Source organism: Gossypium hirsutum, chromosome D01 (genome assembly GCF_007990345.1).
Source record: "Gossypium hirsutum isolate 1008001.06 chromosome D01, Gossypium_hirsutum_v2.1, whole genome shotgun sequence".
NCBI lineage: Eukaryota > Viridiplantae > Streptophyta > Magnoliopsida > Malvales > Malvaceae > Gossypium > Gossypium hirsutum.
Window position 1 is genome coordinate 49,833,023 of NC_053437.1, and position 26,263 is coordinate 49,859,285.

Sequence of the window (26,263 nt, forward strand, 5' to 3'; positions counted from 1 at the left end):
AGCAAAATAGTTAATACAATATAATTTAATTAAGCAAATAACATGAGTATCAAATAAAAATTTTATTACCATCTCATTAATAGTACTTGATATGTGATTATTATTATTAATCAGAGAACCCATTTCCTACAAATTTGCAATTAAAAAAATAAATTCAGTTAATTTGTTTCAAAAAATCAATAAATACTGTTAAATAAATACAAAATCAAATTAAATTAAATTATATAAAAGTTACATTATATAAAAATTAAATGAGTTAATAACAACTATATGATTAAAAAAGTCAGTTATAATTAAACTTTTAATAAAATGATTTTTAATTTTTTTATAAACTTATACGTTAAACTCACCAAATACTAAACTAAACACAACTTATAGCTTAATCCTAAATTACTAATAAATTAAATTTTAAATAATTACAAACACAAAAATTTATAACATAATCCTAAATTACTAACAAATTAATTATAAAATAATTACAATATTCATACAAAAAATTATAATATTACAATATATCCCGAAATTACAATATCCATTCAAAATTACAATATTACAATATTCATACAAAAAAATTACAATATTCATAAAAAAATTACAATATTCATACAAAAAATTACAATATTCATACAAAATACTAATCCAAAACTATAAATACAAATTTAATTATAAAATAATTACAATATTCATACAAAATACTAATCCAAACTATAAATGTATTGGCATAGCCAATACACCCCTAATCGGTGGGCCCCACTTAAGCCCCCTTTATTCCGTTGTTTGGTTCATGGTAATACTATTACGGGTGTAATACATTACTGACCTACTCGGTGAAATCCACAATCCAGTCCCTTTTGCTCAGATTAGGTGATGCTTCACTTTACCCGCCCTGTTTTACCCTCTGCCTCTTCTGTTCCCCTTTGCCTCTTCTGTTCCTTCCTTCTACCTTCTACCTTCTGCCGATTTGCCCACAAAATATGAAGGACCAATTCACGCTCTCCACCATAACAAAGCAGCTTTTACGTAACAATGGCTACCAACCACTTCCTCTATCAGAGTGACTGACTCACTTCCTTTTGTTGAACACTTATCATCAAATAATCACAACTCCCAGATTCATAAATTCACGTGAAGAAAAATCCACTAAAACACTCATTACCGACGATGGGGAAGAAGCGGGTAATGGTTCCGGCCAAGGAACTGGACTTGTTGACCGTTAAATACGAGAAAGAAACAATCCAAGGTATCAATTTTTATTAATTATATATGGGAAATGTGATACAATCCGACCCTTTGACTTGGAATTTGATAAACTTTTTTGTTCTCTTATTTTGGATTTGGATCGATTGGGGTGCAGCTCCTCATTTGACGGGATCGATACTGAAGTTGTTTGTGAGGATAATTGAAATTCCAATTATAGGTTCTTTGATCATATCTTTCATGAAAAAGGAGAATAACATGGTTGAGGTTCGTTGTTTTGTGTCGCTCTCTTTCTTCGGCTTTAATATCCTTACTAGTTATTACTCAGTTTAAAATACGGGTATTCTTAAGAAAATTTTAATGATGATTTTGATTTTTGGTATTTGCAGATGTTGCAGAACACTGAAATACCAGAAAAACCCATGTTTAAACCTGAATTTCCTCCTCAAGGTTTAGTTTATCACCCCTTTTTAACCTTCTTTTTCTTGTTTGATTGTTTTTGTAAGAAACTTTTGTTCTTTTGATGAAAAGTGTACCATGTTTCAAGCCATGAATAATGATTCTAGCTGTTGAGTAGTTTGTCGATAGTTGTGCATTTTCCCATTTGTCATTGGTTAGTTAGAAACCTAGCTGACTGTTTGTGTGATATCAAACCAGAAGCAGAACCTTCTGTTGTCATTGTGGATGAAGAAGGGAAACCTACTGATAGAGTTGAATCAGCCCTTAAGTGTCTTCCTCATTATGATCCTGCTAGTTGCTGGAGTGGGGATACACTTCCATCGTTCCGGTACTGGAAGATTCGTGACTTTGCTTATGCTTATCGATCAAAACTTGTGACACCTTCTAAGGTAATTCATATGAAATGCTAGAGAGTTTTTTTGGCTCTAAATCAGTTACAATGAAGATTCTCTCCTTTTGGTGTATAGATAGCAGAACAAATCATCACACTTGTTGAGGGGTGTAAATATCATAAGGCCCCAACACCATTATTGATTTCATTTGATGCTGAGGATATCAGGAAGCAAGCAACAGCTTCAACACAAAGGTTTAAGGAAGGTATTTCAGCATTATCTATTCACGAAGCTTTTTCATCCACATATTACGGTTACTATAGGGTTCCTATTTGCCGAAATCTTGTAAATTCAAATCTCTAAAGAGGAACTGTTGTTGTGAGTCATGCAGGAAATCCATTGTCAATCTTCATTGTACCACTCATCTGCTTGTCTTTCTGCTTGTCAGATATCAACCTGGTGAAGTTAGAGCATTCGGGATGATTGCTGGAGGCTCTGGCATTACACTAATGTTCCAAGTATGTTATAAATCATGACAGATACTTCTGTAATATATATGCAAGGTTTAAATGTTTGAATAATATGTCACCTTTTCTTTTCATTTTTTTCTGGTTTTGTTTCTGATTAGGTAGCCAGAGCTATATATGCAAGTTAGTTATGCATATTATCTGAGTTAAAATGATGATTGTATTTTGGAAATTTGTAATTAGGAGGATCAAAATGGGTTCTTTTGCTTGACCAACTTAAGGGAAGCACGTTTGATAACATTGACTTCTTACTAATTAACCGGATTTTCTATTTCATGTGATAGCATTTCCTTTTTGGTCTTTATTTTGTTGGATTTTGAAAAATGCTCCACTGGTTCCCCTTTTTAAACTCATGTTGTTTGGACCTAAAGTTTTTCTATTCTATCTAACTCGATTTCTTGGTCAGTGCTATTATCAATCACTTGAGGACATAGCTGAGGGTGTTTCTGGTTCAAGAGAAAAGCTCACTACTATCTACCTTGAAAATAATCCATGTGTACGGTTTGCAACTTGCAGTATTTAGAGACTATAGTTTTTGTTGGTTTTTGCGATTGCAGCATCCTTACAATCCCAAATGTTTTGTTATGGCTAATTGGTTGATTATCTTGATATTTTTGGTTCTCTGTCTGATTCAAATTCGTAGTTGGAACATGATTAATTATTACTCTGTATGATACGGAGCTCCGTTTTCTTGTTGTGTTTTCCTGATTTAATAATTTTTTCCTCCCTTTTTCTCTAAGAAACTGGTGATCCTGTAACAGATACTAACTTCTTGCTTTTACTCAAGCAAGGGAATATTGGTGTTCTGAAGATTCTGATAATGGCGACATCAATTTGAACCGCAGTTGATGTACATCTATCACACTGTTTTTTATTTTATTTTTTGTACATTCTACTGTACGTTCCAACTTGTTTGTAATTCAAATCTGGAAAAATTCTCTTGGTTCACATGCATCGAGCACGTAAATTTATCTGTTGGATTTGGAGCAATTGCTGAATGTTATTTGTTTTTCTTTTGGTTCAACGCTGAATATGTTTTGATGTCAGAGAAATTGTCTTTGGAATTCTTCCTGCTTACCTTTGCTCCCTTGAGAAATTATTTGGTTGGTTTTTGTAGTCGATGTGCTTTGCGTCCCCCATAATCTTCAATTTTGACCTTTTGAGTTCACATCCAATTTAAAGAAGTTTAAGCTTATTATATGTAATCAAGAAAAGAAATTTCCAAACATTTTATGGATGGATGTTAAACAAGTTGTAATTAATTGATTGATAGTGTATACAAATTCATGTATGATCCAAACATATTCATATCAAATGAATATATATTGATGTATTTTATGGCTAAACAAAATTAGTCCCTTGATTAGTCAAACAATTAATTCGTTTCGTATCTTGTATCTCCAAATAAGGTGGGGGGAATTATATATTTTTATTAAATTATATTTAATATTAATCATTTTAAATTATCTTTTATAGTATCATATATTATGATTTGAGTAAATTCATATAAGAATATTAATTATTAAGAATTTTATTAAATTATATATTTTAATTATAATATATTTAATAATAATTATGTTTAAATATGATTAAATTATTTATTATTGATAATAATAATCTTATTAAAATTTAAATAACAATAACAATAATCATTTACCAAAATAAATTTATGCTAAGGGTATTCTAGTCATTTTAGTTTTTTTCCATTATGCTATTACACCTCTATTCCATTCAACCAAACACAAGATTACTATTATGCCTCTATTCCATTACATTCAACCAAACAGTTGATTTGCTATTACACCTCTATTCCATTACACCTCTAATCCAATACACCTCTAATCCAATACAGCGAACCAAACGTGCCCTAAATATAGATAATTTATAATTAATAATTAATAACAAAAAATTCACAATATCTTCTTCTTCTAAAATATCTTCTAAAAAATTCACAAACTATAAACTCTTTAAATTATAAACAAAATTATTTACTAAAATAATACATTACCTTTTTTTTCTTTCTTCTTCTTCTTCTTCTCTTCTTCTCTTCTTCTCCTTTCTCTTTTTTTTCTCTACCGTCCATTGCATGTTGAGACCATTTACTTATAGGCCAAAAAAACCATAGATGAAGGGACAACACCATGCTGCTGGTGCAACCGTGCAGCGGTGGGCAGAAGGCCACCATTGGCGCCTCCCTATGAGCCACATTCATTGGCGCCTCTCTATGAGGCACCTTCATTGGCACCTACCTGATAGGCGCCACCCGACCCGACCCGACCCATTGACCGTATTTTTATTTAATTTTTTTAAAAATAAAAAATAATATTTTATTTAAAAAAAATTAATATTTTTTTATTCATTGGCGCCTCTGAGATAGACACCAATGAAAAAAGTAATTTATTTTCATAAATAATTTTTCTGACACCTTATTTCAGTACATAATTTTTTTCTACCTATTTTAGTAAAAAAACCCCATTTTTGAATCAAATTATGTCCAGAAAAAGGTTGGCAAACTTCAGTCTCACAGTTAAAGACGTCAAATTGGTTGACTTCCAATAGCAGCAGTTAAGGCTTCATGCTTTCAATTTGCTCATCTCTCTGACCCATTTTTTATCTGACGTGGCAAGTGAAAAGATTTACCAGCTCACAAGTGAAGAGGGTTGTTGAGTGAGCCACGTCTCGGGTGAACAAAAGAGGCGTGCGCCCTCCACTCGGCTCGGCTGTCCCTAAATGTCCCAACAAAAACTACCCGCCGTAACAGAATCTGTCCAAATTTAGCGGCGAAAACCGAAAAGGTCGTAGCAATGCCTAATTGCCTATGCAATTCTCTCGTGGAGTCAGACTCCACCCATATTAACGGCCATCTCTCTCCGTCGTTCACCTTCGACGGTGAAAAAGTACATCAACATGATACGATTATTTTGAAAAATAACGCTATTTTGTTTTTTCTCTCTCAATTGTCTTCTCTAACTACACTTCTTTTCTTTTTAAAATAACCTACCTTCTTTTAAGAATATTTTTTTTGCAGTTATACTTACTTTTAAGTTTATCTACAGTTTTATTTTTTTAAATATGTTGTTTATCCTAATACTAATATAAACTTTGAGATTTTTTCTTTATAATTTAAATTTTGAATATTCAATTTTTCTACTTTTAAAATTTTAAAAATTCTACTACAATCATTATCATTGTTGATAATTTCTGTTAAATTTTATCAATTTATCAATTATTTCTTATCAATCATATGTTACGTCAAATGAGAAAATTTTAATAAAAATTTCAAATTGATAAATTTTAATAGAAACACATTATTTTAACGACTGGATTATGATTTTTAAATAAAAAAATAAGACTTATTTTTTAACTTTTTAAATATATAGATCAAATTTGAAAATTTATTAAAGTGTAGGGACAAATAGTATATTTTAACCTTGTTTTCTCATTAAAAAAATAAAAATAAATGAAACTTTAATTATCATGATTCATGGAAATAAAGTTTCTGGATTTGGCGGTAAACTCAGATTTGAAAATGTTGGATAGCCCTTTATTTATTTTAGAGAATACGAAAAGAGATCCGTTTTTTCTTTTATCTCCACTGCGGAGAAGGTATCATGGTGGGATGCCACTAAGTGATGAGTTTGGATGTATAGGGGTCTGCATAATTCGGGTAAAATCGAAAAAATTCGGTTAACCGACTGAATTCGGTTAATCGGTCGGTTAATCGAATTTTTTCGGTCGGGGGTCAGTTAATTTTTTTATAATTTTTCGGTTAACGGTTAATTCGGTTCGAAACCGATCGGTTAACCGAAAAAATTAATAAATAAAATTATCCAACCCAACCTAATTACCCAACCCAATAAAACTAAAACTAAAGTCTACCCAATTACCAACCCAATAAAAATAAAACTAAAGTGTAACTCTTAAGTATCTACCCAATTACACATGTTTTTTTTTTAGGTTTAATGCAAATGGAGATTTTTTGGAGAGAAGAAATGGATATAAATGGAGAATATTAAAGGCTTACATTTCAACTATGTGTTAATTTCAAGAATAATGTAATGTTTTTAATTATGTAGTGATTCAAAAACTTATGTAATATTTTTAATTATGTATTGATTCAATTCGGGTAATTCGGGTAATTCGGTTAATTTTTAACCAAAAATAAAAACCATACAATTTTCGGCTAATTCGGTTAACCGACCTAATTAATCGAAAAAATTTCGGTTCGATTAACGGTTAAAAATTTTGGAAGGTCGGTTAATTCGGTTATAACTATTTCGGGTAGGTTAACCGGTCGATAACCGAATGCACACCCCTATGGATGTATGGCATAATAATTCATTTTTTAAATGCATTTTCAATCTATATCTGTGTCAAAATACACGCAGCCTTTTTAAAATTTTTAATTAATTGAGTAAAGATAAAAAAAAGGTTAATTTTACCTCATAAAAGTATCTTAGTAATTTTCAAAAAAATTTATATTGAAAGTATTATTTAAATAAGATATTTGTTAAATGCAATAAATTTTAGACATTTAAATCATGAATTATGAGAGTGAGTCACAATCTTCAAAACTAGAAAAAGAGAGGACCCTCCCTCTCTTCCTCCCCGCCTCAACTCCTATTTGCTCCTACTGACCCATCCTCTTTCTTGGGGAGTTTTCTCTCTCTCTCTCTCTCTCTCTCTCTCTCTCTCTCTCTCTCTCTCTCTCTCTCTGCTCTTTCTTCAAATTTCAACAAAGGTTCAACACCCAAACTTTATATTCTTGCAAAAATCAATAAGAAAACTCATCTTCAAGCTTGAATCAACCTTCAATCTCTCATTTTTTTAGCAAGGGTTTGGGTGAGTCTTGAGAAAAAAATTGAATCTAGAGAGAGAAAGCTTCAATAAGGTAAGAAATGATGTTTTCACCTCTCTCAACTTAATATTTAAGTTTGGTTACTATGTGAAAGCTTGGAAAGCTCTCGTGTTGGTTAACTTTTTGTGTATGAGAAATTGAGTAAGTGATGGAAAGTGGATTTTCAAGCTAGGACGATGATGGATTAAGTGTTGGAAGCTTGATTTTTAGTAATATGCATCCAAGAGGTAAGTACCCTTGGATACTCATACTTATTTTATACTATTATGTTTAGGAAAATTTTAATAAATGGTAGAACATTTATGAAAATGATATTGAAATGTATGTGTGTAAATTATATGAATTAAATTGTTGGAAATAAGTGATTTGGAAAGTTATGTCTCAATTAGCCTAGATACAAAGTATTAAAATTCACGATAATGTTTTATGAGAGTTTAGTTGCTATGAAATGGCTACTAAAAAAGATTTGGAATATGTGAGAATTGGTGAAATATGATATTAATGTGGAAAATTGTAGATATGGCATCATGATAAACATGTGATTAATGTGTTAATTTTGCAAAAATGCCGATAAAGTCGACATATGGTTATAAATGAGGAAAATGTGTTATTAATGTAACACCTCATAACCGACTCGATTGCCAGATCCGGACTATAGGGTGCTATGCTTCATTTCAAAATTAGTTCAAATTTAACTAACACATTCTTTAATATATTTCACAATTCATATTCACTTAATAAAATATTATTTAAACATGGTTAACTAATTGACTTCGCCACATACATGAATTTAATTCAATTATTGGCCGCCTCCGGACGTACCAACGTCCAGAGTAAGAATCCTGCCCAAAATATATTAATAGACGGTGTCCACAAGTATATGAGTCAAGTTGTAATATAGTTACAACGAAGTAGGTGAGTACACCGAGGATCGTACCCAAGGGAGGCAAACATTAAATTAATCCTAACCTAAGCACAAATAAAGCTAATTAATACTTTAAATAAATTATATTACGAAAAAACATAAAGAAAGATTTTTTTGGTATTTTTATAAATAAAGAATAAAATAATGTAAAGGAAAAGACTTTAGGAAATTTGATATAGAAACTGAATCTGAGCATGGGTAATTAGCTCGCTTCAGTAATCATAACTAACTGTCGCTTCATGTTTCCTGTTCAATCAACTAGTCTTTACCCTAGCATGATCTCTCGATCTTCCACTAGATTAATGAGTCGACAAGAACTACTTATCTCTCGATCTCACTGACCAGATTGGTTCGAGGCTAAGGTGTTCACGGATAGGCCATACCAGTTTTGGGTTAATTTCCACATTGGTGACTTTCTAGTTTAATCTACTACACCGAATTTAATCACCCAAACAATCACAATTTCAACAATTTATCATACTTACTAGCATGTTTGTTTCCCTATATTTTTTATATCATTTGGTACATTCAAATGCTCAATGCCATTTACAGTGTAATATATAGAACTTAATAGTCTAATAATAAAAAATTTTAAAATTATCTACTATCATACCAAATTTATAGTAAATACAATCAACCTATATACATGCTCATAACCAATGTGAGAGGTAGACCACCTCGTAATCCTGGAAATGTGAGTGGTAGCCGTGGTGTAACAAAATATTCTACTGTGAGATCCGAGGCATGAACACCAGTTAGGGCTTATGATATTCGCGCACGAGAGGATGCTTGTAACACCCCTAACCTGAATCCGTCGTCGAAACAGGGTTACGAAGCATTACCAGAGATTACTATACATATAATAGACATTTCATATCATACAATGTTCATAACAGAAATCAATCATAAAGTCCCTTATAAGAGCCTTCGAGGCCTAAAATACGCATTAGAATTGAGTCGAGACTAAATCGGGAACTCATAGAATTTTTCACAAAATCTCAAAAATTTTCCAAGGTGCAGGGGACACATGCCCATGTGGCCAGGCCGTGTGAGCCACACTGCCAAGTGACACGCCCATGTCTTAGGCCATGTGGGCATTTGATGTGTGGCACACGACTGTGCCCTAGCCCGTTTCCATTTTAGGTTGCATACTGACCTGGTCACACGGCCAAGCCACACGCCCCTGTGCTAGGCCGTGTGAACAATTAATTTACAATAATTAGGTGCGGGGGTCACACGACCAAGACACACGCCCGTGTGTTAGGCCATGTGCCTCACACGGTTGAGACACACGCCCGTGTCTTTGCCCGTGTGGGAAATTTGGAGCATTCTGTTTCTCAATTTTTAAGAAGCAGGGGACATACGACCAAACCACATGCCCGTGCACATGGCCGTGTGTCACACGCGACTGAGATACACACCCATGTCTCCACCCGTGCGGACAAAAATAGGTCATTTCCAAGGCCATTTTCTTACCCAATTTGCCTTTTACCTACACAACATTTAATCACATTCACAAGCCAATTCATAACCCTCAATTCAAGCCAAAAACTAAGTCTTATGCATGTTATACCATCATATTTTTTCAAGTATCCAACTTACCAATTTGATCAAATTCTCTTTTAAACATGTTTATACCTAGTATACCAATCCAACCAATTCAAGCACACAAACACTAAACATAATATAATTTCATATGTGTGTACATCAAATCAGACCATCATTAGCCATTCCAATAGCTAATTACAACCAAAGCATTCATTTGTCAACATTGGTCTATTAGCCTATACATGCCATTATGCCCAAATAAAATTTCGCTATTTATACCGAAACGAGCCGATGGATAGTGTGATGCATCTTTGACCAGCTTTCAACCTCTATGAGCTTCCGAGTATTATAAAGCAGAGGAAATGAAACAAAGTAAGCTTTTAAGCTTAGTAAGTTCGTATAACAGTAAATTAACTTACCATTCATTTACATTTAAAGTAAGCATACAAAAATTCACCCAAAGAAATTTGGCAATTAACCTAAACACACATAATATTAATAAACATGTTAGTCATGTAATTCATGTAGATATCAAGAAACAAGGATGAGCTCACATGTAACAATCTCCATATACATATGTTTTTCTACATCACATATTCATATAACATTTACATTTCCATAACAATTCATCTCAAGCTCAAATTATTCCATGTTGAAACTTTGCCCGTTGAATTTATTTGAAATATCAATAGATGCATAGGTAGTACACTTGAAGTGTACAAATCTATAATCCATCAATTCATATTCGGGAGTGCTCATTAGAGCACATAATTGGGAAGCCCTCTCTCGAGCCATATAACGGGAAGCTCATGTGAGCCATGTAATGGGAAGCTTATCCAGGCTGTATAACAGGAATCTCATAAAAGCCATAATCGGGAAGCTCATGCGAGCCAATAACGGGTAGCTCCAAAGATCCATTAATCAGGAAGCTCCGGATAGCTATATATCGAGAAGTTTAAGCGAGTCATATCAGAAAGCTCTAGAGAGCCATTAATCAAGAAGCTCACAAAGAGCCTTTAATTGGGAAGCTCACGAAGAACCATATAATGAGACGCTCATAAGAGCTGCGGTGTGTCTACAACACATGCAGAATCACAATCGATCGGGATGCTCCGAAGAGATATTAACGGGAAGCTCACAGGAACCATATAACGGGAAGCTCAAGAAGGCAAATAACGGGATGCTCTTTTGAGCTGTGGTGTGTCTGCAACATATGCAAGACCACAACCAATACAGGAAATCCTGTATCCATTGAATTTCATTTATTCAAACGGGACTTGATGTTTATCAGACATTGTCGGATATAATATTAATTTCATATTCATAGCAACAATACAATCGCATACACAAAATTCGACTCAAGTATATAAATTTACACAATTTAGTTACACGAACTTACATTGACAATGTTCGCATTCGTAGGCTACTAATCAAATACCTTTTGTTTCCCTCGATCCAATTTCGAATTAGGTCTATCCGAATCTATACGAGTAAATTTAACTCAAGTTAATACAATTCACATTCAATTCCATTTAATTCACATCTTAGGCAAAATTATCATTTTGCCCCTATACTTTTGATTAATTACAATTTTATCCCTACGCTCGGAAAATGAAATTCATGCAATTTAGAATTAATTACATTTACAGCCCATGTATTTCATAAAATTTAGAATTTTCCATGTATTTTACATCTTTACAATTTAATCCCTAGATTACAATTTCATCAAAATTTCTTTTACAAAAGTTGTTTATCTATCAACAACCTTTCATTTTCTATCATAAACTTCAAAATTCCAGCATACTCATCCATGGAAAAGTTTTAATACTTTGATAACTTTGCAAATTAATCCCCAAAATAGCTAGATTAGGTTATTACGATATTGGAAATATAAAAATTACTAAAAATAAGACAAGATTACTTACCCAATTAAGCCAAATAAGTTTTCTTGAATGCTTTTCTCTTAGTTAGGGTTTCCATGAAAATAATTTGGGGAAAGATGATGAAAAAGATGATATTTTGTTATTTAATTAATTATCATCTTTTCATCTTTTTATTTTCAATTTAGTCCTTTTCTTTATTTAATTTTCCATGAATGAATCATCATACTTATCTACTAACTCCATTTAATGGTCTAATTGCCATATAAGGATCTCAAGTTTTGAATTCCATAGCTATTTAATACCTATAGCTACTAGAACTCAACTTTTGCATTTTATGTAATTTGGTCATTTCCATCTAATTAAACATATAATCGGTAAAATTTTATTAATGAAATTTCATATTAATACTCTTCCATAATGTAGACCATGCAATAATATTAAAATAAATTTCCTTTCAGACTCAGATTTGTTGTCCCAAAAATCACTGTTTCGATTTCACTGAAAACGGGCTGATACAATGCTTCTGCGCTAGATGTTATTACCGGTACTTTCTCTATTTTTGATACTGATATTACTACTCTGATTGATCCAGGATCCACTCATTTATATATTTTTAAAAATTTAGTGTCTAGTAAGAATTTACCTGTTGAGTCCATTGAATTCATGGTTAAAGTATCAAACCCCCTAAGTTGGTATGTGCTAGTTGATAAAGTCTGCAAGAATTGTCCTTTAATGACTCGGGGTTACAATTTTTTGGCTAATTTGATGCTGTTACCGTTTGATGAATTTGATGTGATTCTAAGCATGGATTGGCTAACTCTACATGACGCTGTTGTAAATTGTAGGCGAAAGCTTATTGTATTGAAATGTCAGAACGGAGAGACGCTTCGTATTGAATCAGATAGTCCGAGTGGGTTGCCTATGGTTATATCAGCTATGTGAGAAAAAGGCTATAATACTTATATTGCATATGTAATGGACTCTAAAGTATCTAAGTTGAAGCTTGTATTAGTACCAATGGTTAATGAGTATCTTGATGTGTTTCAAGAGGAGTTACCTAGATTACCGCCGATTAGGGAGATTGAGTTTGCTATTAAACTTGTACCGGGGACATCACCGATATCAATAGCACCTTATACAATGGATCCTATCGAATTGAAAGAGTTGAAAGTACAGCTGCAAGAGTTGACAAATAGGGGTTTTACTCGACCCAAATTTTCACCTTTGGGTGGACCAGTTCTGTTCGTTAAGAAAAAAGACGGATTGATGAGACTGTGTATAAACCACTGTCAACTCAACAAAGTTACAATCAAGAACAAATATCCACTACCTCGTATTGACGATCTATTTAATCAGTTGAAAGATGCCACAGTATTCTTGAAGATTGATCTTCGTTCTGGTTACTATTAGCTATGGGTGAAAGATTCTGATGTGCCAAAAACTGTATTTAGAACCAAGTACAGACACTATGAATTTCTTGTGATGCCATTTGGTTTAACTAATGCACCTGCAGTATTTATGGATTTGATGAACAAAATCTTCAGACCGTATTTAGACAGATTTATTGTGGTATTTATTGACGATATTCTAATCTGTTCTCGAGAAGAGTCTAAGCATGCTGAACACTTGAGGATTGTGTTGCAAACTCTGCGAAATAAACAATTGTTTGCTAAATTTAGCAAATGTGAGTTTTGGCTCCGAGAAGTTGATTTTCTGGGACATATAGTATAAACTGAAGGCATCAGAGTTGACTCGAGTAAAGTTTTAGCAGTTGTTGATTGGAAACCACCGAGAAACGTATCTAAAGTTAGCAGTTTCTTGGGATTAGCCGGCTACTACCGAAGATTCGTCAAAGGGTTTTCAATGATAGCTACACCGATTACGCAGCTTCTACAGAAAGATGTAAAATTTGAATGTTCCGAGGAATGTGAGCAAAGTTTCAATCAATTGAAAGTAGTGTTGACCGAAGCATCAGTTCTGGTTCAGCCAGAATCAGGTAAATAATTTTTAATTTTCAGCCACACATCTTTAAATGGTTTAGGTTGTGTTTTGATGCAGGAAGGCAAAGTAATAGCTTATGCTTCCAGACAGTTAAAGCTGCATGAAAAAAACTATTTGACACATGACTTAGAGTTGGCAGCTATTGTGTTTGCATTGAAAATTTGGTGACACCATTTGTTTGGCGAACAATGTCATATATTTACCGATCACAAAAGTTTGAAGTATCTAATGTCACAGAAATATTTGAATCTGGGACAGTGTATATGGCTAGAACTATTAAAAGATTATGAGTTGATCATTGATTATCATCCGGGAAAAACGAATGTAGTTGCTGATGCTCTGGGTAGAAGGTCTTTATTTGCTCTACGAGTGATGAGTACGCGACTAAAATTATTTGATGATGGCTCGATCTTAGCTGAGTTAAAAACTAAATCGATGTTTTTACAACAGATCTGTGAAGCTTAGAAGTGTGATGACGATTTTTTAGCTAAATGGGCATAGTGTGATTCGACTTTTGATTCAGAATTTTAGATAGGATCTGATGATTGTTTATTGTTTAGAGGTAGAGTTTGTGTATCGAAGAATCTAGAGCCCATTAAGATAATCTTACACGAAGCTCATAGTGGTAGCTTGTCTGTTCATCCAAGAAGCAATAAAATGTACAATGATTTGAGACAGATGTACTGGTGGCCGGGAATGAAATGTGAGATATCTAATTTTGTTTCGAGATGTTTGGTATGTCAGTAAGTTAAAGTTGAACATTAGGTACCTTCAGGACTATTATAGCCAGTGATGATACTGGAGTGGAAATGTGATAGAGTTACTATAGATTTCGTTTAGGTTTACCTCTATCACCGAGAAAGAAAGATGCCATCTGGGTTATCGTTGATCGTTTGACAAAGTCTGTAGATTTTATTCTGGTACGTATAGATTTATCTCTTGAAAAATTAGCTGAGTTATATGTTTATGAGATTGTCAGACTAAACAGAGTGCTAGTCTCCATTATTTCAAATAGAGATCTGCGACTTACATCACAATTTTAGAGAAATTTACAGGAAGCTCTTGGTACGGGGTTGCATTTTAGCATTGCATTTCACTCTCAGACCAATGGTCAGTCAGAATGAGTAATTCAGATTCTCAAAGATATGTTTCGTTGCTGCGTATTAGAGTTTGAAGGCAACTGGGAGAAATATTTACTATTGGTTGAATTCGCGTACAATATTTTTCAGTCAAGTATAAAGATTGCACTGTATGAGGCTTTGTATGGTCGTAAGTGCCTAACTCCATTATACTGGACTGAGCTTAGTGAGGGAAAGATACATGGGGTTGATTTGATTCGTGAGACTGAAGAAAAAGTAAAAAGTGATCCGAGACAGTTTTAAAGAAACTTCATATTGTCAGAATTCATTTTCGGATCTTAAACATAAATACATAGAATTTCAAGTCGGCGATAGAGTGTTTCTGAAAGTATTACCCTGGAAGAAAGTCATTCGTTTCGATCACAAAGAAAAGCTGTGTCCGCGACTTATCGGGCCGTATGAGATTACTAAAAGAACTAGAAAAGATTCATAGTCTTTCACGTGTCTATGTTACGATGGTACCGATCTGACCCTTCACACATTATCTCCCCGATGGATGTCGAGATTCAGTCTGATATGACATATAGTGAGGAACCGATCAGAATTCTTGCTTGAGAGATGAAACAATTAAAAAAAATGAATATAACTTTAGTGAAGGTCCTTTGGCAATGACACGGAATAGAAGAAGCCACTTAAGAACCTAAGAAAGCTATGAGAAAGCAATATCCGAACCTCAAATTTTGGAATAGTAGTTTTGGGATCACAAATTTGAAGTCAAAAAATTTATTTTATTATTATTTTATGACCTACAGCATGATAGAAATACCGTATAAAAATTTCGTTAAGAAATTTTATTGTTTACATGCTTAATTTGATAAAAAGGACTAAATCACGTAAAGTAAAAAAGTTGAGTTCTAATAGCTAAAAGTGTTAAATAGCTATAGAAATATAATTGGAGGTCATTATATGGTAATTTGACCATTAGAGTTGATTTTGGATTTTAATGGTTTGGTATTATTGAAATTTGAATGAATTATTAAGGTTAATTGTGGAAATTAGTAATTTAAGTTATAATTAATTGAATAAAACAAACTATTATCATCCATTATCATCATATTCCGTCGAATTTGAAGGGAAAAGCTAGCTATGGAAGCTTGAAGTTTCGGCAAGCTTATTTTGCTCAATTAGGTATGCATTTTTGTCCCGTTTTTGATGATTTTTATGTTTCTGGGATCATTGTAGCTTAATCTAGCTAGCCTGGGGACTAATTTGCAAAAAATATTAAACTATTAGGGTTTTAACATTGATGAATATATACGAGCTTTGAAGTTTGATGATAGAAAATGAATGGTTGTTATTAGATAAACAACTTTTGTTAAGTGATTTTTGGTAAAAGTGTCAAATAAGGATTAAATTGAAAATTAGAAAATATTACATGGTGAAATTGTGAAATAAATAAAATATAGGGCATGCCAGGGACCTAATTGATATTCGACCATAGTGGGTTGTGGTGAAATTGTGTAAATTTCTATTTTTATGGGCTAAGGACTAAAATGCAAAGAATTAAAAGTATAGGGCAAAATGGTAATTTTTATAAAAATGTGTTGGATTAAATTGAATGAAAAATATATTGAATTGAGTAAAATTTATCCGTATAGATCTAGTTAGACCTCGTATGGAGTTAGATCGGGGCAAAGAGAAAATTTCAAATTAATCGCCTCTGTATCTACGCATACTCGTCGAGGTAAGTTTGTGTAATTAAATTGTGTTTATATGTTTTTAATTGAAATATATAGATGTTATGATTTGTTATATATAATTACCGAGTGCATATCCAATGATGTACGACAATTACCAATCCTCGTTTGAACCTTAGGAATCCGTAGGATACAAATGATATGTCATTAGGGTTACCGATTTATAGCTCATGAGAGCATACCGATCTTCAACTCAAATGAGTATACCGATTCATAGCTCTTATGAGCATACATGTACATTAATCAACGGGCAATGTTCTAATACGAGATGATATGAGTTCGATATGAAATATTGTAGGTATACACATGTATATGGAACTGGTTTAATTGTCGAGCTCATCCATGATAATTTGTTCATATATGAATTTACATGGCTAATATGGTTGGTGATTATGTGCTTAGGCATTTGGCCAAAATGTGTTGGGGTATGACCTATTACTTGATTAAATGGTAAGTTAAATTGTAAGTTATACGAACTTACTAAGCTTAAATGCTTACTCTGTGTTATTTCTATGTTTTATAGTGAATCGGAAGCTCGATCGGGTTGGAAGATTGTCAAAGCTATATCACACTATCCATCAGCGCTTTTGGTACATTCAGATGTTTAATTATGGTTATAATGACATTTATAGGTATTTTGGCTAATTTTGGCCTATGTGTTTAATTGTTGAAATGGCCATTTGGTTTGGTTTGAGTTGTGGTATTTTGGTGTTCTAATGAACTTAGTTTTGACATGTAAATATTAGCATTGAAATGGTTGATGATTTGCTGAATGTGCTTGGAAGGTGAAATGGTAGTTGAATGTGCATATTGTATATGTTTTATAACTTGATGTGAATTGGTAATTAGCTATGGAAAACATATATGTATATTGAGGCTAGTAATTGAGTAGTATATTTGGTATCATTTAGTAAGTTAATTTAATGGTTTGTATTGATGCAAATCTAGTTGGAAATTAGTTAATCATTTGACCAAAATGAGTTTATGATTATAGATGTTTGTATATTGTCATTTGAGGTGCCTAAGGGCATATTGGTTGTATGTGATTATACCATATGAATGAAGATGAAATGTGCATGATTTTGGTACTTTGTAATGACTTGTGTATATGTGCATTGGTGATTGTAGGTACATGTCAATTTGGGTGAGGAAAATGACTTGAAAAATAACCTATTTTCGTCTACACGGGTGGAGACATGGGCGTGTGTCTCAGCCATGTGTGACATACGTCTTGATGACACGGTCGTGTGTCCTCTATAGCTTTCAAAGGGTTGCAAGTCAAGTTGTTACACGGCCTGGCACACGGGCGTATATCTTGGCCGTGTGATAGAGGGTTGCGCATGGACCAAGATCGAGTTGTCAAGTCACGGGAAAATTCTTACGAGGCTCTAGACAATCGGATCTGAAAACGAAATAGAAAACTAAGATTAGATTCGATTAGATCTGAATAGATAGTATCCAAAACAATAAAGAACAACCAAGAAACAAATGCCCTTAAGAATAACAAATCTTGGATGTCAAGAACACGGATTGGTAATTGAATTAAACCCCAATCTGCCGAATCTGAAAAGAACAATCACAAACAGTAAGTTAATTTTAAAAGTCCAGCAAATTGATGGAATAAAAGATAGGGTATGGACGGAAAGAACAAAAGAAAGATTTAAGAATCGAAAATGGTTCTTGGAGCACAAGGAGATGTCGATTTGCCCAAATTGAAACAGAAAATTAATTTCCCCCAAAATTCCAGCAACCGAATTCAACCAGATTTGAAAAGGAGAAATCGACAAGAGCAATGGAATTTAGGGATCTTGAATGATCTTTGCTGCCAAGAACAAAGGGGGCCGATCCGATTTTGAATGATGAAGAGATCTTGGAGTTTTGGAAAGGCTGAAACGCAACAAGAACAGCAAACAAGTTAGTTAATAAAATTCGACACAAGCAGAATTTAAAAGATAGGATGAACAGCAAGAAATAAAGATAAAGTCCTAAGAAGCCTTGAAATCCCGAAAGATTTCACAACTCCTTTCAGACGGCTCTAATCTCCCCTCCAATGAAGATCAATGGTAAGAAGAAGGCTGAAGATGGCTCCTACAATAAAAAAGATTGTTAAAACAACTTCTAAAGAAAACACAAGAGAAAATTCTTGGAGAACTCAAGGAGAATTTTCACTCAAAAACAAATCTGAAATTTTCAAAGTGTTTCTAATGTGTTTACAAGGGTGGCTGGCCATGCCTATTTATAGGCCTTAATATTTTCCTAATCCTATTAGAAAACTAAAACTAAAAAAAACTCCTAATTAAATATTAAAGAGAAATTCGGTCAAGGGCCTTAAATTAGGCCTCTTGGACTAAATAATTACATAACAATTAATTTAGAAAGTCTAAAATTGAAACTAAGAATTAAATTTTTACAAATTGGGTCACTTTAACGATTTGGCCTGATTTTCAACTAAGTATGATTTTGACTTCTTGGTTGGGCTTGGAATTGTCTTATTGGGCCTTGCCTTCAAGAATTTGTGCTTGTAGTCCATCTCCTAGCGAAATTGGTTCGTTGATGCTCGTAACGGAGATCCAATGCGCCTTGGCTGCAAGATTCGGTTTCTTGGACCAAGATTTCGGGGATTTGAAATCTTGATTTTCTTGATTCTTGAAATCACTACAAACTGCAAGATTTGGCCAAGATTCGGTTTCTTGATTTTCTTGAAAACAAGAAAGTGAATTTTGATTTTATTTTTCTTTCGTGTACGCATCTAAGGCCTTGCTAACAAATTCTTGAATGGTCCCATTTAGTTTGGAACGCATTTGTCAGGCCTTTGACCTCGTTATTGGGCCTTGTGGTAATTTGAGCCCATCACGTTCTTGAGCTTGGGTTGGGCCTTTGTGACTCGTATCACCGTGTGATCAAGTCAAAGAGTTACACGAGCACAGACACAGGCTAGAACACAGCCGTGTGTCCCCATCTCGAATGCCCACACAGCCTGGCCACACGGCCATGTGACCCCTGTAATGTTGAAACTTTTTGATGTTTTTTGAAAAATACTTTGAGTTTTCGATTTAGTCTCGACTCGTTTCTAACGCGTATTTTGGGCCTCAAGGGCTCGTATATCAAACATTATGAATGATTTTGAGGGGTTTTTTATATGAATATTGATATGTTATGAAATGTTGAAATTTTGTTTGTTTTTACTATAAACTCTGATAATGCTCCGTAACCCTATTTCGGCGACGGATACGAGTTAGAGGTGTTATAGTAGTTTCGTAAACTGTTGGCGGGTGCTTATTTCTTTGATCGTTGTGAGTTCTAGTACATAGGAAACTTAAAACAGAAAAATAAAGCAAATAACAATCTACTCCTACAAATAAAAGTTAAAACAAATCACCCCAATAGTTACAATCTTTTAAAAAAAAAGTTCAATCATCCTCCTCAAAATCCATCTCCTCATCCTTTTCTCATTCCTCATCTTCACTTTTATGCTCCTCTTCTTCCTACTTAGATTACAATGATGTCGCGATATAGGGGTTCCGTGTTTCGATACCCCTGGTAGTTTACCGTTGTCATGACATCGAGGTTCAATGTCACGACTAATAACTCTTGAAAAGAGTTATATGTCATGCCTTTAGACTTGGTGAATTGTCTGTATTCAGGTTAATTGTCTATATTCAAGTGAATTGAGTTGCATCTTAGGATATTATATTAGTATTTTTAAGGCATTACATTAAAGAGCTTGGACTGTGCTTAAATTTTATTATATGTTACTTTTAATTGTTTGCAGGAAGGATTTGTTTGTTGTTTAAGTTGTAGGTTCAGAATAAGGAAAATGAGTAAAGGGTTGAAGGTTTATCATGGAAAAAGGTTGGAGAGGTTGCCAACATGGATGCTGTGGTAATGCCACGAATATACCCAATCAGCACTAAACCGTTATCAGCTCTGTTATACATGTACCAGCAAAATAAGCCTGAAAAAGAGGGAAAAAGATCATGGGATCATGGGATGATGGGCCTACTTTAAAGGAAGAGATATAAAACATAAAAAGAAAAACTAAAAACGTGGAGAATTGGGAAACAATTGGAGGACAGTTGGGAAAAAAAGTTAAGTGGACTGGAGTAGAGGATAGCGTTTAAGAACAAGGCAGAGACAAAAGGAAGAAGAAGAAGACAATCCCTCTTAGTCAGTAGTAGACACTGCGACGGCAGAGCTATGGGCTAGATAGGTGAAAGCTATCTTCCTCAAGTTCTTTTTTTACTTTCTTATTTGTTGTTTCGTAAACTGAATTGATGAAAATGATGTTGAATGCTATTTTGAATCGGGATGTTATTTACTAGCCCATAAGTTAATCTCATAGGTTGAGATTACTTGATGAAACCTTTATATCCATTAATGGCTAAAGCCTAGATTAATTTTATTTTAATGTTTCATTCAATGGTATTATTGAATTGCATGCATGTAGTCTCTAGATATATATGAATGTGCAGCATGTTTACAAAATTAATCTAATTCTAAAAAGGTTAGCTTACGTAGATCAAAATTGAATGATATGAGTGAGTGTTTAAAGAAATACTCATAGCGGACTCTAGACGTAGAGTAATGTCTCATACGAAGCTATTTTCAAGGCCTATAGACATATAGTGCTCTAGGTGAGGTAAATTAAGGTCCAACTCTCGAACGAAGCAGACCACAATAGAACTATTCTGAGCAGTAGAAGAAGATTGAACTTGTTGAGGAATTATTGGTTAATGAGGGTAGGTTCTTAGTAATCCCAACCTTACAAATCAACATAATAGATCCTTTATCATTTGTCATAGCATCTTTGTTTTCACATCTTTAATTGTTTACTTGTTTTTTTCGCACATTTTATACAACATTATTCTCCTAAATGTCACTGCATTATTATTACTACTTTTTACCTTAGCATTAATCTCACTTTACTATAATAACTTAACCATTTTATACCTATTCAGTCCCTGCGGAGACGATCTCACTTATCACTTTATTTTTTGATCCGACATGTATACTTGCACAATTTGCATATCATATTCACACGTGACAAGTTTTTAGCGTCAATTCCGGAGATTGAAAATTTGGTGAAATTTGGTTTTGTTATTTTACTAATTCCACTAGTTTTAGTTAACTTAGTTGTATTTAATTTCTATAAGGTTGTTATTAGTGCATGTATAGAAGTATTTCTGCTAACAAAGAATATCCTTTTGACCTAGAGATCGAAAGAACATTGTGAAAAAGGAGAAAAGAAGTATGTAACATGGCAAAGGACGAGAATGATCCTAGTCTGAATGATCCATTAAATCCAAATGGTCAGGCTATTAATCTTCTTATTCATCGTGTGATAGATGATCGAGATAGGCCAATTCGGGAGCATGTTGTGCCAATTTTGGATGACCTGAATCCAGGGATAGTCAGACCACACATACAAGCTCAACAATTTGAATTGAATCTAGTAATCTTTTAGATGCTCCAAACTGTTGGACAATTCAATAGGTCACCAATTGAGGATCCAAGATTACGATTAAGACTTTTATTGGAGGTCTGTGACTTATTTCGACAAATAGGGTGTTCCTGAAGACTCTTTGTAGCTTAAATTGTTCCTATATTCCTTGAAAGATCGAGCAAGAGCGTGGCTTAATGCTTTGTCATCAGGGACAGTGGCATCATGGAATGATCTTTTCTAAAGGTTTTTGTTACGGTATAATCCGCCAAATATGAATTCCAAGCTTATAAATGACATCACTTCTTTTCAGAAATTAGAATAAAACATTGTACGAAGCTTGGGAAAGATTTAAAGAATTACTACAGAAATGTCCGATGAATGGGTTTCAACACTGGACTCAAATGGAGATATTTTATAATAGGTTGAATGGACATACAAGGATGTTAGTTGATGCTTCTACCAATAGTACTTTGTTGGATAAATATTATAATGAAGCGTATGAGATTTTGGAATGGATTGCCAACAATAATTATCAACATCCTACCATGCGAGTTGCCACTAGTAAGAGAACTGCTAGCACTATGGAGCTTGATGCAATCACTTCATTGACTACCCAGGTATCATCTTTAACTAATATGACAAAACAATGAAGAGGCCACCTGCAGTTCAAGAGATGAAATTAGTCAAGCTATCGTGTGTTTATTATGGCAAAGACCATGTGTTTGATGAATGCCCATCGAACCCAACATTTGTGTGATACATGGGTAATTTCAATTGGAATAATAACCCCTATTCCAACACCTACAATCCAGGGTGGAAGTGACATCCAAACTTTAGTTGGAATAATCAAGGTGCAGGGAATTTTAACAATGCTACAAGATAGAATGCCATCAGTGCACCATGATCATCATCTATTAAAGCTTTGCTGAAAGATATATGGCAAAAGAATGATGCCATAATTCAGAGTTAAGATGCATCCCTTCGAGCTCTTGAGAATCAAGTGGGGCAGATAGAAAATGCTTTAAATTCGAGACCTCAAGAAGCTCTGCCAAGTGATACTGATAATTCGAGATCAAAAGGGAAGGAGCATTGTAAGGCAACCACTCTCAGAAGTGGGACTCAGCTGAATGAAATTGTTAAAGGTTCTATTGCAAAAGAGGGAAATTTAGATTGCAGCCATGGAAAGATTTTAGAAACATTTGAAAAGAACACTGCAACTAGAAAGGCCAAACAAAATACTATTGTAGAAAAATTAGATCATCTTGTTGATGGAAATGCTACAGCAAAATAAAAGCAGTAACTTGAAGGACGACCACCTCCACCATTTCCGTAACGATTCCACAATTGTAAACAAGAGGTTTAGTTCAAAAGATTTCTATATGTCCTTAAACAATTCCACATCAACATACCGCTGGTGGAAGCTTTGGAGCAGATGCGTAATTATATGAAATTCATGAAAGATATATTGTCAAAGAAGCACAGATTGGAAGAATTTGAGACTGTTGCTCTCACTAAAGGGTGCACAACGATGTTAACAAATAAATTACCCTCAAAGTTGAAGGACCCAGAGAGTTTTACTATACCTTGCTCAATTGGAAATCAGTATGTTAGAAAAACATTGTGTGATTTAGGAGCAAGTATCAATTTAATGCCCATGTCTATATTCAGGAGGTTGGGAATTGGAAAAGCAAGGCCTATTACACTCATGCTGTAATTAGCTGATCGTTCCTACGCACATCTAGAAGGTAAAATTGAAGACGTGCTGGTAAGGGTAGAAAAGTTTATTTTTCTAGTCGATTTCATTATTTGAGAATGTGAAGTTGACAGAGATGTGCCAATTATTCTTGGAAGACCTTTTCTTGTTATAGGTAGAACTATAATTGATGTGCAAAAAGGTGAACTAACCATGAGGATGAATGATCAACAGATCATATTCAATGTATTTAATGCATTGAAATGTGCTGATGAGAATGAAGAATGCCATTCCATTGACTTGATAGGAGCAGTAGTGGAGGAAGAGCTCATAAGATTTTGCCATAGTAATTCTGATACTGATACAGATTCATTTGAGCTCAATGAACTAGAGACTCTCAAAGGATTCAGTGAATGCATGGAGGTAAAGCAAATTGTGAATGGACTAGGGAAAAAATTTGAATCCTTGGATATCGATTCATACTTTTAGTCCTCCTAAACCATCTATAGAGGAACCCCCCACACTAGAGTTGAAGTACTTAAAATATGCTTATTTGGGAGAAAACATCACTTTTCCAGTATTTATTTCTGCGGAATTGATAGCAACTCAAGAGGTGAGATTGTTGGAAGTACTCTGACAGTCTAAGAAGGCATTAGGATGGACAATTGCCGACATTAAGAGAATTAGCCTTACTATCTGTATGCATAAAATTTTACTAGAGGGTTACCATAGCAATTCTATTGAACAGTAAAGGAGGTTGAATCCAACTATGAAGGAAATTGTTAAGAAAGAGGTTATCAAGTGGCTCGATGTTGGTATTATTTATCCGATCTCTGACAGCTCATGGGTGAGTCCTGTACAATGTGTGCCTAAGAAAGGAGGTGTCATAGTAATCATCAATGACAACAACGAGCTTATTCCAACTCCCACTGTCACTAGCTGGAGAGTATGCAAGGATTATTGCAATCTCAATAAGGCAACTCGGAAGGACCATTTTCCCTTACCATTTATTGACCAAATGTTGGATAGATTAGTTGGGAAAGCTTTCTACAATTTTTTGGATGGTTATTCAAGATATAATCAGATTGCTATAGCTTCCAACAACCAAGAGAAGATAACTTTTACTTGTCCATATGATACTTTTGCATTTCGACGAATGCCATTCGAGTTTTGTAATGCCTCAACAACATTTCAGCATTGCATGATGGCAATATTCTCTGACATGCTGAAGAATTTTCTTAAAGTCTTCATGGAAGATTTCTCTGTCTTTAGGGATAATTCATGGATGACTTCAATAATGGACATTTCCTTTTGAACTCATATGTGACGTCAGCGATTATGCTGTGGGAGCAGTGTTGGGAGAAAGCAACGACAAGTTATTTCGTGTAATTTATTATGCAAGTAGGACCCTGACGGATGCGCAGCTAAACTACACCACAACTGAAAAAGAGTTATTGCATGTGGTTTTCGCATGTGATAAATTTTGATCTTATTTACTTGGTACCAAGGTTACAGTCTACACAGACCATTCTGCTATTAAATATTTAGTGACCAAGAAAGATGCCAAGCCAAGATTAATTCAGTGGATACTTCTGCTGTAGGAGTTTGATTTAGAAATTCAATATAGAAATGGGACTAAAAATCAAGTGGCTAATCACCTTTCAAGGTTAGAAGTTGGGAATGAAGATGGCAATGTTCAACTTATTAAGGAAGATATCCTAAACGAGCAACTGTTGGTTGCCACGACATTACCTTGGTATGCTGATATAGTGAACTACTTAGTAAGTGGGTTGCTACCACTTGATCTCAATAGCCAAAGAACACGGAAGTTCCTTCATGATTCCAGACATTACTATTGGGATGAACCCTTATTATTCAAGCATTGTGTTGATCATATAATTAGAAAATGTGTCCTTGATGACAAAGTACATAGCATCCTGTAACATTGTCACTCAGCACCTTACGGAAGACACTTTAGAGGAATGAAAACTGCTGCTAAGGTACTCCAATTTGGTTTTTATTGGCCAAGTCTATTCAAGGATGCCCAAGAATTTTATAAGTCATGTGATCATTGTCAGAGGACATGCAATTTATCTAAGAGGCACGAAATGCCATTGTAAAATATTTTGGAGATTGATTTGTTTGGTGTTTGGGGAATCGACTTTATGGGTCCATTTCCACCATCATTTGACAATATCTACATACTTGTGGTAGTGGACAATGTCTTTAAGTGGGTTGAGGTGATATCCCTAGCTACAAATGATGCCAAGTCAGTGCTAAAGTTTCTACACAAGAACATTTTCACAAGATTTGGGACGCCTTGAGCCATTATCAGTGATGAAGGTTCTCATTTTGTTGCAAATCAGTTGCAAATGCTTTGCAATGGTATGAGGTGAAGCATATGAGTGGCACAACATATCATCCCCAAACAAATGGACAAGCAGAGCTCTCTAATAGAGAAATTAAATAGATTTTAGAAAATTTTGTGAACCCAATTCGAAAGGATTGGTCCTCTAGGCTAGACGAAACCTTGTGGGCTTATCGTACGACATTCAAAACAC

The 26,263-nt window shown here is 34.1% G+C and overlaps 1 protein-coding gene across 9 annotated transcripts; it reads left to right on the forward strand.

Moving 5' to 3' along the window:
* The first annotated feature begins 822 nt into the window (after positions 1-822).
* LOC107921074 (fatty acid amide hydrolase) lies at positions 823-3,539 on the forward strand. 9 transcript variants are annotated; one of them, XM_016850927.2, is made up of 7 exons: positions 823-1,240; positions 1,355-1,464; positions 1,587-1,647; positions 1,855-2,045; positions 2,124-2,253; positions 2,380-2,506; positions 3,307-3,539. In XM_016850927.2, the coding sequence occupies exons 1-6, from the start codon at positions 1,162-1,164 to the stop codon at positions 2,469-2,471; spliced, it is 663 nt and encodes a 220-aa protein (XP_016706416.1). In that variant the 5' UTR covers positions 823-1,161; the 3' UTR covers positions 2,472-2,506; positions 3,307-3,539. The 9 variants fall into 9 exon arrangements, with proteins under 9 accessions (XP_016706416.1, XP_016706415.1, XP_016706418.1 ...); XM_016850926.2 differs by having other exon boundaries at positions 832-1,240; positions 3,277-3,539; XM_016850929.2 differs by having other exon boundaries at positions 844-1,240; positions 2,437-2,506; positions 3,277-3,539.
* Positions 3,540-26,263: the final 22,724 nt, after the last annotated feature.

Coding starts and splice junctions, on each gene's coding strand:
- LOC107921074 (XM_016850927.2), top strand. CDS start 1,162: ATGGGGAAGAAGCGGGTAATGGTTCCGGCCAAGGAACTGGACTTGTTG. Junction 1,465..1,586: donor AGGAGAATAACATGGTTGAG/GTTCGTTGTTTT, acceptor TGGTATTTGCAG/ATGTTGCAGAACACTGAAAT. Junction 2,254..2,379: donor AACACAAAGGTTTAAGGAAG/GTATTTCAGCAT, acceptor TGAGTCATGCAG/GAAATCCATTGTCAATCTTC.